This window comes from Aspergillus sydowii, assembly GCF_001890705.1.
Source record: "Aspergillus sydowii CBS 593.65 unplaced genomic scaffold ASPSYscaffold_6, whole genome shotgun sequence".
NCBI classification, from domain to species: Eukaryota; Fungi; Ascomycota; class Eurotiomycetes; order Eurotiales; family Aspergillaceae; genus Aspergillus; species Aspergillus sydowii.
Window position 1 is genome coordinate 1,241,020 of NW_024467864.1, and position 13,572 is coordinate 1,254,591.

Sequence of the window (13,572 nt, forward strand, 5' to 3'; positions counted from 1 at the left end):
TATACGTAAGCGGACAATGCTACTTGATGTTATGGGAAATAGGATACATACACCTCGAATTTACGTACTTCATCCCGTGAGTAGAGGATTCCTTCCATATATATATATATACAAAGAAGAATGCCCTTTTCATGGCGGAGGTTAGACTCTAACTATCAGCGTCACCGCGCCCTAGATTCATCTTCACAGCCCCTGTCGCAACTGTTGGGCCTGACGACGAATTAGACAGCCCGTGAGAGTATCTACCTTGGATGCAACCCCTGGTTCTTTTTCATCTCACACTCCGATGGTCGACAGGGCGAAGGAAGACGGTGTTCCTATAAATGTGCACTTTCAGCAATTGGTCCCGGTGGCGCGAATTGCAACATCTAGCAGATTGCTGATGCGGTCATCTCTTCCTTTGCACTCCGCGCTCGAGCTACGCGGCTGGGTGTGGGTTTGTTATACTAAGTTTGTGCTGGCTACACTGGAGAGGAGTGAGGTTTGAAGAACTAGTTAGCGTAATGGCCCTTTTTTGATGCTTATCATCGTCTAACTATGGATTTAACATATTATTGCAATCCATATGTCCCAGTTCGAATAGTATCTTTATATTTCGTTAATGGCCTCAGGCAACGAACAGGAAACTACTCCGTCATTACACACCAGCCCTAAAAACTCTATAGGCTTATCGGGCTTCCCAAACTTCTTTGTTTTACTCTTGATCATACCTCACCCGCTGCTATGTTTTCGCTTACGGCCTGACGAGGAGCCGATATCCTATCCTAAGAGCGGAAAATAGAGTGGTCCCCATAAGAAAAGTTGATTAGGAATTTCTGTTGCAGGTGTGGTAGTTGGATGTTTGCTTGCCAGCTCTTGATACTTTGGGGCATAGCGTGTGCGCGTAAGGAAACATGATGAAATGTAAGCTCGAAATTCATGGTAGAGCACTCAAGAGGACATTTCAAGCTGTCACAGAGAATGTCTAGGTATCTTTGCGAGGAGATCTGCAGAAGCTACTAGAGTATATTGAGTTGGCCAGCCCCCAACATCTCTACTAGGCAACATCAATGCTGGACAACTTCCGGTGGCAACCCATTATGCCCAGCACATTCATGCCTATTGACTGTTATAGATCGCCGTTGTCCGGTTGACAAACTCGCCAAACGCCTCTTCACCAGTCACCGGGGTAATCGAGTTTGGCAGGTCCTCACCATCACTATTCCGGTCGTCAACAGTCTTGGCCTTCGTCTTCTTAATCCAGGTCTTCGCGGTCCCGAACTCTCTGTCTGCTGCGCTCTTGTCACCAGAATCAAGTGCATCTAGCATGGCAATTAAGCGCTGGCACGCGGTCGCCCATTGCATCGCAAGGGTCGACCAGGGTGCCACGTCTGTGGCGAATCCTTTCATGGCCATGCGGGGAAGAACGTCGGGGAGCGTTGTGAGAAGCTCAAGGCGGTTGCGCAGCGCTTCAGTTCCGTCGTTTTTGCGGTACTTGTAGTGGGCCTTAGAAGAAGCGTTACGGGCAGCCCAGAACGCCGTGATGTCCTTGTTAAGCTGTGGCGAATGTACTGCAGGCTCGCGATATGGCCAGTATTGGTTAACGTCGGTGAACGCCAGGACTGCCTCGTGGACGCTTGTGTCGCTACCTGTGAGCTCCCACAAAGCGGCATCCATCGACTTATTGGCGTTGTACGCTGGGCCGTTCCACGTGTAGTCAGCGTAGTTGGCAAGAGACGGCATCGACGCGTATGCCTGTGACATTGGATTTGAGGTGAAGCCTATGAGATACTTGTAGAGGTCGGAGTCGCGGTCAGTAAGCGGGTTGAGGAATAGGCGGTTTCGATCGCCGTCGTTGACAGGGAAATTGTCCCAGATGTATAGGTTATCGGTAACGTAGGTCGAGGCGGCGCGTGAGACACTCTCGACGGTCACATTGGGGCTGAAGACTCCTTCGCCGGTCCACTGGACGCGGATTTTCTTATTCAGCTTGGTGCCAAACTCTTCCTTATAAGGGTCTGGTACGCTGCCGGCATAGTTTGTCGGAACAGTCTGGAGGTCCTTGAGGTTGTTCTGCTCGATGTACTCCTTCTGGACACGATTCAGATAGTAAGCCTGGGCGTCAGCGATCCAGCGGTAGTCATCCGTTTTGCTCCATTTATTCTTATCCGCGTCGCAATGGAACTCGAGAGGGATGTCATCGAGAGCAATATAGAAGCTATGGACACCGAGATCGCGGATCTGGTTGAACTTGGTTGTAGTAGCGTTGAAGTCGTCGTCAGATGAGTAGCAGAGGTCCAGACCAGGCGAAAGAGCGTAAGTAAAGTCGACATGGTTTTCGTTTGCGCCGTCGACAAGCTCCTTAAGCTGGGAAACTTCGTCGTCGCCATAAAGAGTACGCCACTCATTGCGGAGAAGCACATCATCTTTCGGCGTATAGATGTAGGTGTTCATCTTGTGTTTCCCGTAGAAAACGAGCTGGTCAAGGCGAGCCTGGTGAGACCAGGGGACACCGTAAAAGCCCTCGATCGAGCCACGAATCTCCATGAGCGGCCAGTCGCGCACCTTAACACCAGGAACATTGTCATTGCTGACAAGTTGGCGAAGGGTCTGTGATGCATAGAAAGTACCACGCGTGTCTATCCCGTTAAGAACAATACTCGGTTGATCATTATAATTGCCCGAAGCGAGGACGTAGCCTTCAGCAGCGAGGCCGTCTGCAGATTTCCCCGTGAGTGCCTCAGCAATGTCAGAAGCAGCGCCGTTTGCCTCTTCAGTGCCAACGACGATTTGCGTGCCACTGTTTGCAGGGTCAGACGAGAGGACGGCATGGCCGCCAGCGGAGACCACGACCGCTTTGATAGCATCAATTGTGGCAGAGTCCGTGAAATTGCCTGTCACAATGGTGACATTATCGTTGAGCAAGATGTCTGCGCCGGACGACGAGATCTGCTGAGGCGGCGGCCACACCGCGGGGAGTTGATTCTGGCCCCTACTGTCAAGGCCATTGACAAGAGAGGCCCAGAGATACGTCAAATAGTAGGGATAAAACATGGTGGCTGAGGATGAAGGTATTGAATGTTGTCAAGGGATCGGGGTGGTTGTTGGGGGAGGCGGCGCCCCCTTGCGTGTTATTGACAAAACGCCCAGACAGCACAGCACGTTGCAGCGACTCGGTGTAGTAGAAGTGTCGCAATACTAATACTCTGCAGTGCTACTGAGCGTTGCATCAATTGCAAGAGGGTCGTATTGAACCCCGCAGTTAGATCGCTTAAATTGCATGAATCGCATACCAGATCTGCATCGCCAACACGCTAACGCCTCTATGATCGGAAATCCCCTCACGCTGCCTGTGGCCTGGCAAATATTATTAACATAACCAACTAAGCGAGCATAAATATGGTAGTTGGAGTAGTTGGTCTGCGTAGGAGACTAATCCTATTCCATGTACAGGCAACGTCATCAACTAAAAGCGCCATGGCCTCGAGTATCAAAGACAGCAACAGAGCAGTTAAACCAATAGTGACGGACTGGCCATTCCGAAAAAGCAGAAGGTGGACAGTATTCTAGAGCCTTGAAAACTGGTTAGTTACATGGTTACCTCGGTATATACATAGATTAACACCCGGCAACAGCTTTCCCGGGGCGATTGTTTATTGCAGGGAAGTATAAAACGGGGGCGTGGCTGCCACGTTGAGCGAACCATGGACTGCCAATCTTCAGAGCCGGTGAAGAATTAACAGCAAAGGACTGGAAAGGTCATCATATAATTATCCAATGAGTACTCTTATGCATGAACGCTCTACCATCTCCTCGCAGCAAGAACAGGCCGAATCGCAAATCTACCGTCCCTTTTTTTTAAGCAGCAATTTGAGTGAGATATTTCCCTGTCTCTTCTATCCGCTCATACAACGCCTCATCACCAACAACTTCACCCGCCCCAAGCCCGTCACACAAATCGAATCGTTTACGTCTGTGGTTATAGAGAAACGTCATCCCTGTCCTCTTCTCCTCGCCCTCGACCTTCTCAATCTCCCACCGCTCCCCCCCCCCTCTGGACCTGCCGCACAACAGAACTAAAACCGGAACCTGCATCTGCATCTGCGCCTGCATCCCCCCAATAAGGCTGCGGGCCCACAACCACAAACAGCACGTCCAGAACAGTATACCACCTCAACAGCTCCGGGATTGTCGAAACGTCCCCATGTAGAAATAGTTCCGCGGAAATTGCAATCCTCGTAATGTCGGGGTTGACACGAGCTTTCTGCCCTATCAAATCCGGCTCACTGAGCCGATGGATTGGGTCATTGTAAAAATCTGTCAACTTGTCCACGGGGATGTATAGTGCATCTGTCAGTGGGTTGAAGAGGCGGATGAAGATGTAGCATTGTCATGGCCATTGCCTGGGCGTTCTTCGTCACTTTGCTTATGGCGTTCGTTATCATGGCAGAAGTGTCCCTGTCCCCTGGTCTTACTAGAGGTATGGATATGGATTCCCTGCTTCTGGATCCAAGTCAAAGAAACCTCACGCGCCTCCTGACTCACAAAAAACAGCGGTATGTCAACCTGTACATGGTCGAACAGGTCCTGCCGGAGCTCAAGAAATAGGTGCACATCCTCGTGCCGGCCCCATGCCTTATCTGATTCCTGGAGAGGGCGTGGCTGCCAGTATCCCGTTTTCCACGGGTATAGCGCTGGTGCGTCGTGTGGTGGGAGGACTTCTTTCCATATCATGATGCGAAGTTTGGGGGGAGGAAGGGGAATTGATGGGATTTGGGGTTGGTTCCGGTCATGGTGTTTAGGTGGGAATTTGAGGAATATGAATTAGTGTTGTGGACTGACTGACAGAAGTGGTTGCCTAAGTATACCCATGGCAATATAATTTGATAGTGATTTAGGGTGGACAGGGCAGCTGAGTAGCTGTTCACAAGGAGATTTTCGGTGATAGGGTATATTTATAAGGCGGCATAGACCTACTTCACCACCCAATCTCAAGGCCACTATAGGTCAATTTCTACTAGATATATCGCCAATAAGCTTCTTCGTAGGCTCGCCCCGTTGTGACTGGAATGGTACGTACGAGCTCTATATAGATATGTATTCACCTATACAAGAACGAACACCCCATCTTACTTTACGCCTCCTCTAATCCCCGACTCTGCAAATACTGCGCAGCAGTATCCACCACCGCACTTTCGAACGACCGAAACTTTACCCCAAGCACCCTCTCCGTCTCGCTCGAGTCATACGAAATGGGCAGTTTAGCCAGCACGCCACGCGAAAATGTCCCATTGGCAACTGCCTTGGGGAAGACTTTCTCCACAATATCAAAGGTATTGAACGCCTCAAGCGTTATACACGCACCAAACGAATCCGGGATTCCAGGCAAAGAGTCAGAAGTGGAAGCCAGCTCGAGAACACGGAGATGTACGTCCGCGACATCGTCGATATGCACATACCCCCCGTGAATTGGCATGCCGATATCCTTACCCAGAATGCTGGCGAGAAGGTACCCGTTCGAGCTATTTCGGAAGAGGAGCTCATTACCCTCACCGTCGAGGAGGTCGTTGCGGCCGAAGACGTACCCCGGGAAGACGTGCGCGATGCTGAAATGCGGGTTTTCTTTGGCGATGAACTCGTCTGTTGCATTGAGAGAGATTATCTTGCCTAAGGCATACGCTTCGAAAGGGCTTGAAATTTTCTCGGTTGGGGAGGTGATGGGGATGCGCGTAGCCCCGGTGGATACAAAAGCTGGATCGGGAATTGGTGCAAGGTTGGCGAGGATGGAGGAGGTGATTACCAGTCGTTTCAAGGTTGGTGTTTTGAGGGCTGAGTTCAGTAGACTTGGGATGCTCTGGACTGTGGGATTGTAAATTTGGGTGAGGGGGTCATAGCCCGGGACTGGGACCGGGGTGCCGACGTGTAGTACATAGGACACGCCCTTTAGGGCTTCGTCGTAGGCACTCTCGACGCTGATATCGGGGATGAGAACATAGCTGAGCCGGTCTCCTGCGTTGAGTCCTTGGATGGCGGGGCGAGAGAGGACCTTTTGGGCTTTTTCCTCTGAGCGTGCGGCGAAGCGCACCGTGTACCCTTTGCGGAGGGTTTCGAGGAGCACTCGGAAGCCAATCAGGCCTGTGGCGCCGGTGACAAGGACAAGGGATGCCATAGTGCAGCCAAATTTCAAGTAGAGCTCTTGAGATGAATATGTTGAGAATGTTCGGGCAACTTGTCAGGCGAAAACGCCGTACTCCAACTCCAGCTGGAGGCCGTCAGCTGTCAGCACTAACTCAATATGTGATTTATCGATCCGTGCACGCACCTGAAGGCTGAGGTACCCCACAACTTGAAACAGTCCAAGAGTCAAGCTAAAATCGATGGAATCTCATTTGAAATCTGCAGAGGCCCTACTCCGTACAAGCTACGTCCATGGTGCGTCTCGTCATATATTTCCCGATTTGGTTAATAATCCCTGGACTCCATGGTCTAAGCCAGCGTCGTTTGACAGAGGCATAATGCGTTGCTACTCTGATAATTGACCCTCGTATATCATGCTTGTGCCAACGTCACGGTGCGCCGTTGGAGGAGGTAGTCACGCAACCAGCTCATCCTAGGCAGCCTCTGGATAAAAGGGTTACATTTGAGCCGAAGGGATTGAAGGATATACGTAAAGGTGATATCCTTTCTTCTCCCTCTCCTACCAATACCGGTCTCAGGCCAGAGTCTTAGCACGCAACGCAAGGGATCAGAAATCGCCGATTCTGCAGGTCAAATCACAAGACGTGCATCTGTCAATGCACGTCGGAAAATACGCACTTCCTCGTTCTTTGCGTCGATCTTTGTCTATCTAGGAGTGGGGAAGGGTGGCTGGGTGTCCCTCGTCCCAGGAAGTTGAAAGCTCCTAGGGTACGCCTAACCCTGCCCTAGCCCTGCGGTACCTGGATAGGTCGTTGCCAGTCCCTAGATGACGTTCAGAACGGACGACGGGTCCTCAAGGGCAGGTGGCAACTTTTACAAGAGAGAAGAAGGGGATGTTCCAAGTTTGTGTCTAGGTTTGGGCAGTTGACCCGAGCGCACTGTTGCACTTATACCCTGGTTGGATTTCGGTAGTCGGAAGATGAATCTGGCTGGTCAGTTGAAGGCTTGATGGCGGGCCGGCCAACACGTTGGTGGAATTGTGCGTGGTGCTGATATCTTTATTGCTCCGTGCTATCTGCAAGATAATGCAAGCACCACCACGAGACCAAAATCGCCGAGTATTCTCCGCAAGTGCACTTGCATCGATAGAAGCAAGGGAGATCAGGGCAGGCGTGCTCGTCAACTCAGTCTCTCAGACGCTCCGGTGGCTGGGTTGCACTAGTGACTTTGTCTGGGGCGTTGGGCGCAAAGGGGATTCGACGCCACTTGCAAAAACGTTATCGTCGGCGTTGCCTCAAGAAAGAATGCGGAGGCTCTCAGCCCCTCGATGGACAAAGCAAGGAGGGGGCTGGGGAGCGTGCGTATCGATAAGATGGGAACTTGGTTGGCTTCGGTGGGCTATCCGGATCGACAGCGTTAGCAGGGATGTCTTTGCTTGCTTGTGAATAACGCTTTGGCTCGACGGTAATGACCAAAATTTGGATAATCAAACAAACCTCCACTTCGAGGTTGAAAGTTAACAGTGAAGTGGGAATAAGACGGCACGGCCTCAGGCAGCTGGTCAGGAACACGGTGTTGATTGGCGGACGCGCCCCTCTAACGCGGTCATACGCGCTACGCGACGCGCTCGTGTTTCTAATATTACCTCTTTTGGAAGCGACCCATGGACAGTTGAATTTTCGGAAAGAGACGGTTGAGGACAACCAGAGAAATCATGATTGTTTAACTACGGGATGAGATTTGTCTTATAGGACTTGGGGTAACGTGTTCGCAGGAGTGGTATACCTTGAGAAGGAGGATGGGGAGATGTGATTCAGGTACTGAGGAGTGGTGAGACCTCAGACCAACCACCCAGAGACCTTGGTAGGCTAAGCTTACACCCTAATTTAGAACATATCTTTAGATTTCTAGTCTTTGAGCGACAATACAGCTTGCATTGGGTAAATAGGATAATATCGTAGTGTGTTGATACTTGATAGTGTCTAGTTACAACATCTATCAAGCCATCTGCAAAGCCATCTGCAAGCAATCGGGGTGCATGCAGATGCAGGCTGCAGACTGCATTATGTGATCCAGCGTCCCACAGCGGAACGGCCCTTGAGACTGTCTGGTTACTGCGCTGTGCAGCCGATCAGCAAGAGGGCCAGTGTCAAGGAGATTTATCGGTCCTTGCGTCGCGCACCCTCGAGGGCGCCTCCTTTTCTCCTTGTCTCAGTGCACGAGGGGCAACGCAGATGATGTACTCTGGCTCCCGAGGCCTTCATAACCAGCCCACGCCCCTGCTATAATGGAGTAGAAATCGAGGGCGAAGGAGCTGAGGGAGAATGAAGGAAGAGTCCATCCCATCGTTCTTTCACAATCCTTGAGTTGAGCAGTCATTGAGCAGATTGAGCAGTACTCCACACCACTCTGCCTGATCTATTCTTACATTCATTCATATCCACGTGCAGCAAGTCATTGACTGACTGATCCATTGTACTGGTGGCGTTGTGCTGCATGCGGCAAGAAGCCCAACGGGGGCTCCACTCTCCTTTTTCACATTAACTTATCGCTCCCGCGTCTCTGCCCGTTTCCTCCCAACAACCATCTCTCGTTTCATCGCTCTTCCATCACCAACCCTCGTCCACGCTTCGTGACATCCTCGGAGACAGTCCATTTCGAAGCGCTGGTCACGGTTCACTACTTACACGTATTTTTACACCGTCCGCTCGCTCCCTGCTCCTCGAGAGCCCTTCCGGCGCAAAAAATACCACCCGCTTGCGCAGCGCACAAACAAACACCCCTCCTCCTTCACTCTTTTCATCCCCAACAGGATTCTTCCATCGCCATAATCGCCCCTCGCGCAAAATGTTGCTCCCATCAGCGCTTCCTTGCGACCTTCGTCGCGCATCGCGCTTCACTCCCATTCGCATGTTTTCAACGCCGCCGCCATCCGACGACGACAGCAGCCTCCCAGGCAACGGCCTACTAGGGACCTGTCGCGCACTCCAGTCACTCTTGAACGGCTCACCAGCGCCGTCTTCGCGTCGTGCGAAACCAGCCCGTCTCCAAAGCCCGCTTACATTCCAACCTCCTCCTCCCGCTTCGTCGCGCAAACAAAAGCGCCACCCCAAGCCTTCATCCTCCAAACTTCCGTCACCCAGGCCATCTCGAGGGCCTAACAAGCGGCGACGAGATAGCTACGAAGAAGGTCTCAACACAGATACTGTCTGCGACTTTAATTCGCAGTCCAACCCCTCCACACCCAAACGCCGCCGACACCTTCCCTACGAGCTTCCTCTAGGCCTCTCTCAAACAGACTTTTACTCACTCCATTCACCACCCATCACACAATCCCCTCCATCACCGGCAAAATCACGCCAGCAAGAAGAATCCCTAGACGTGCCACCGTTCGATCCCGATGCGGCCCTCCCATCCATCGAGGAATCAGATGAGCCTGCGGCCCCCACAGATAACCAGCCCTGGTCAACAGACGACGACCAGCGCCTGGTAGAACTTGTTCTAGAGAAATTTCAACTCTCCAAACGAGACTGGGACGATTGCGCTCGACGCATGGGCAAGGACCACGCCAGCGTCGGCCAGCGATGGCACGCTCTCGTTGGAGAGGGCAATGTCGGCCTACGACGAGGCCGGCGAATGGTCCGCGGCCGCATCCACAAGGATTGGATGTAAATCTTTCTTTACCGGAGTTTTTTTTCAGAATTTTGCTGTTTCATGATACCTCTCTGTTTATGTATACTCTTTCCGGTTGCACATTTATCATAACTGTATTTTTATATGGTGCTTCGATGGAGATATATTTCCTTTGTATTTTCCTACCTGCTCATCTTTGTCCCGCGCGAATTGCTCCTGAACAACCTTTTACGTTCTTAATCCCCTCCTTCTGAGACTGTATCATCTACCTACTTGCCTGTGGGTTTGACATCTTCTCTTCTTCCCACACTGGATTGTGACTGTGTTATTATTCATATTTTTTTTCTTTAACCAAGACTGTGAAACCACTATATCATTATCCTGCATCTACCAATCATACTTTTTCCGGATCTGGACTTGTTGGTTTTCTAGTTGTGCAGTGGTGTATATCATTTTTGTTTCTGCTGTTATATTTATTGTCGATCTTGCATGTGATGCTATCTACCTACGATTTTATAGAGTAGTCCAGTTAGTTTGTTAATCCATGCTTTGTATATTTATATATTTTGGGGGTTTGCCTCATGTTCATTGGTAGACACTATATATATATATATATATTGTAGTATAGCTCAACGATCATTACCAAGGTAATACTTATCGAAATGCGGAACCATTCGACCATAAAGACCCGCTAGCGGGATTAGGCCGTCTTTCTATTGCATTCTATGCCAACAATACTGGAATACAAACTTACAACCCAGAAAGGCTACATAAGTAGTATACAGTGACAGCAGGTAACATCTACGCTCATTTCTTCTATGCGACGGGCAATTATTGTGAATAAGTACCTTGCAATGTATGTTGTGGAAGTACACTACAAGTATCAAGTATCAACGCCGGACACCGAGCTCAACCAGCAAGCAAGGAACGAGCAGATAATGAATGTCAATATCGCCTCATGCAACCAACCACCTATCCACCAACCCATGGATTGGTAGTCTAGACTAGAATCTGTAATGAGAGTTAGCACCTTGCGGCGAATGCCTAAATAGAGAAAGAATGACATACCGAATCTCATAACTTCCTGCCCGGGTCATATACCGCACCCACTTGACAGAACTGTAATTACTCTTCTCAAACACCTTCAAGTACCGCACCAGTAGCCCCGAGGACGTAAACATGAGTAAACTGAAATTCAGACTCAGCGGCGGCCGCGACCAAGCCTTTTGATTCGTCATGCTCGTTAATGTGGCTTCGGCTGTAAGCACAAATTCGCTGCCTCCTGAGAACCGGGCAATCTTCCACACGATGTTGTTGTGTTCGGGCTCGTATTTGGCGCGGCCCTGCGAGGTCCGCTCGGTTGTCTTTGCAGTGTTGAGCGGCGTGGGGATGCGGATGACGACATTCGTCGCGAAGAGCTTCGAGCTGTAGTTCGCCTTGATGGCGACGCTGTACTCGACCTTCGTGGTGCCAATCTCGCGCACAATCGGGTGGACCTTGAACGGCAGATTGACGTTTTCTGTTGCGCGGTACCGCATTAATTCGAATTCCCCGTCCGGCGGCACAAACGAGATGATACGGTCTGCGTCGAACCGGCCCAGTTTCACACACTGATGGAACTGGCAGTCTTCTAACGTGACGCTCCCCGCCGCAGCCTTTGTCTTCGATGAAGCTCCTCCAATCTTCGAGCCCATATTTGCTCCGCCCGCTGAGCTAGACCCCGGCCCCGCGGCGTCATTATCAAGCAGGAGCCGATCGTTCAGGCCAAACTTGCACTCTGGTGTTCCGGATAGATATGCCCGCATGACTATCTGCCCGTTTACGTCAGCGCGCAGAACCGTCCCTGTTGCGGACATGAGTAGGTTCACGTCTTCGATTACGTCGACAAAGGCCTCGTTCTTGCGGTATTTGACGTCGGCGCGGCGCCAGGATAGTGCACCCGTCGCTTGTTGTGTTATCCGTGCTGAGTCGGTGGGGTTGTTGGCGATTGCGGACTTTACGCCCTCCGTTGTGATGTACATTTTCAGGGTGTCGGTTTCGGTGTTCTGGGGGTAGCCAAAGTCGAGGATTTCTGTAGACCAGATCCATTAGCATAGTTAAATACATACGAGAGCACGTTCTCGACTGCAAATGAGAAGTATTAAAAGGGACAGGGGCGTACCATCAAGCAACTCATAAATCAGAACAAAATTATTCTTCACGGCCTCCTCGTCAAATTTCCCAAAATAGCTCTTCCCCAGTAGTACAAGCCGGTAGAGGAACTCAAAGACCAGCGCAGCGTTCGCATTGCTCTTCGTCACAGCGACAATATAGATGTTTTCGTGCTTCACATGGCTGAATGTCGTCGAGCCCAGGGTTAATATCGGCGACCGCACTTGGGGGTTGGAGATGACCTGAATGCGGAAGATGTCTGCGAGGCGCGGGCGGCAGTCATTGCGAAAGGCGCGGAAGATGAGGTTCTCGCCCTTTTGATTGAAGATTAAGATACCGGAGAGCATTGTGTGGGTGTTGTGCGAGAAGGAGATGGGGAGGTTAGGAGGTTAAATTGTAGACTCGTCGGGGGGTTCGGTTTAGGGAGAAGTTCCCGCGATCGGCGACGGCGGAGCTTTCGTGGAGCACTGGAAGCTCTACGGGACGGAACCAGCACCACCAGTTTTATATCAGACGCTAGATCTATTAAATACCGGTCATTATAGCAGATGTCGTATTAAATTACAATTGGTATAGATAGATACAGAACTTGTACATGATATTATTCTTTTGTGCATGGTTGACGCAATCTAGCCAGTCATGTAGCTTGCATAGATATTGGGCCAATACCGATGACCCCGGACATCTCTAGTAGGCATTCCCCGGGGCCTCTTGGAATAAAAACGAAAATGGTATCAAGATAAGACATGATCTCATACGCCGAGAATCAGGAAGGTTAGCAGCAGAAGTTCGAGAGTCGCTAATACACAAAATCGGGATTAAAGTAATGGCATATAGGACGAAGCGGAAGAGGTCGAAAGGTAGGAAGGGCGGCATTGATGCTCATACACCACTGCTGTCCGGCCGTGTGCCAGGGCGGGATGGGTTACCCTCACTCGGCACAATACCGACCTTGGGATCAGGGATTTGGATGTCCAGCGACATGTAACCTGTCCGCCGCAGACCCCAAATATGCACTCCGTCCTTTGCCCCGACCTCCCGATTCCATTTCTCTAGCCAATCCTCCAACCGTCTCAGGTGGCCCTTGACCGCTGGCGCTCCCAGATCCTCCCAGATCCAGCCGGTGATCAGTCCGATCGCGCCGTCAATCCAATTGCGGAAGCTGTAAGGGTTGAATGCGCTGATAAGCTCATCGTTTACCGTCGCGATAATCTTCCGGAACTCGTGCTCAGACAGTAACGGGTCAAGAATCTCCGGATACAGATTGGAATACGTCGGGGCAAGGTCCCCCTTGACCATCCAGTCTCGCCGAATTCGGATGATGCGCGTTGTCATGTACTCGTCTGATCCAGGCGGGACATGGGGATTGATATGCGGGAAGCAAGGATGGGCCGGGCCCCAGGCCAACTCCTCCGCGACATCAGGCTCATTCGGCGCCCCAGTATTCGACGGAACCGACGCTATTTGCGACTGTGACCGGAGAGAATGCTGAGACTGGACATGTCGTGGAACCTCCGTCCCCAAAGTATGAGTGGGTCGATCGGCTGTAGCCTCCATACCCAGCGGGATGTCGTCGAATGTGCCGCTTTGCCTCTGCCCTCGCGGTACCGCAATGCTAGAGCGACCGCTCTCGGACTCTTGCTGGCTGCGTTCTACCACGAGGCTGTTAGG

General features: G+C 51.1%; 6 protein-coding genes across 6 annotated transcripts; 1 reads left to right on the forward strand and 5 right to left on the reverse strand.

Moving 5' to 3' along the window:
• Window positions 1-1,098: 1,098 nt before the first annotated feature.
• Window positions 1,099-3,033, reverse strand: ASPSYDRAFT_58756 (uncharacterized protein; the record flags this gene model as incomplete). Its single annotated transcript, XM_040849585.1, has 2 exons — window positions 1,099-2,964; window positions 2,992-3,033. The coding sequence occupies 2 exons, from the start codon at window positions 3,031-3,033 to the stop codon at window positions 1,099-1,101; spliced, it is 1,908 nt and encodes a 635-aa protein (XP_040702059.1).
• A 1,299-nt stretch (window positions 3,034-4,332) lies between these two features.
• Window positions 4,333-4,713, reverse strand: ASPSYDRAFT_90436 (uncharacterized protein; the record flags this gene model as incomplete). Its single annotated transcript, XM_040852335.1, has 1 exon — window positions 4,333-4,713. One exon carries the CDS (start codon window positions 4,711-4,713, stop codon window positions 4,333-4,335), a length of 381 nt encoding a protein of 126 aa, XP_040702060.1.
• Window positions 4,714-5,113: 400 nt separating this feature from the next.
• On the reverse strand, window positions 5,114-6,148 carry ASPSYDRAFT_32311 (uncharacterized protein; the record flags this gene model as incomplete). The annotated part of the gene is made up of 1 exon (XM_040844961.1): window positions 5,114-6,148. The coding sequence occupies one exon, from the start codon at window positions 6,146-6,148 to the stop codon at window positions 5,114-5,116; it is 1,035 nt and encodes a 344-aa protein (XP_040702061.1).
• Window positions 6,149-8,964: 2,816 nt separating this feature from the next.
• Window positions 8,965-9,789, forward strand: ASPSYDRAFT_152540 (uncharacterized protein; the record flags this gene model as incomplete). Its single annotated transcript, XM_040842206.1, has 1 exon — window positions 8,965-9,789. The coding sequence occupies one exon, from the start codon at window positions 8,965-8,967 to the stop codon at window positions 9,787-9,789; it is 825 nt and encodes a 274-aa protein (XP_040702062.1).
• Window positions 9,790-10,641: 852 nt separating this feature from the next.
• ASPSYDRAFT_1043659 (AP-2 complex subunit mu) lies at window positions 10,642-12,515 on the reverse strand. The gene is made up of 3 exons (XM_040839794.1): window positions 11,912-12,515; window positions 10,819-11,821; window positions 10,642-10,761 (listed from the first exon to the last, which is right to left on the reverse strand). The coding sequence occupies exons 1-3, from the start codon at window positions 12,246-12,248 to the stop codon at window positions 10,755-10,757; spliced, it is 1,347 nt and encodes a 448-aa protein (XP_040702063.1). The 5' UTR covers window positions 12,249-12,515; the 3' UTR covers window positions 10,642-10,754.
• On the reverse strand, window positions 12,516-13,571 carry ASPSYDRAFT_1043712 (ERF4 family protein). The gene has a single exon (XM_040839795.1). It carries the CDS (start codon window positions 13,456-13,458, stop codon window positions 12,784-12,786), a length of 675 nt encoding a protein of 224 aa, XP_040702064.1. The 5' UTR covers window positions 13,459-13,571; the 3' UTR covers window positions 12,516-12,783.
• Window position 13,572: the final 1 nt, after the last annotated feature.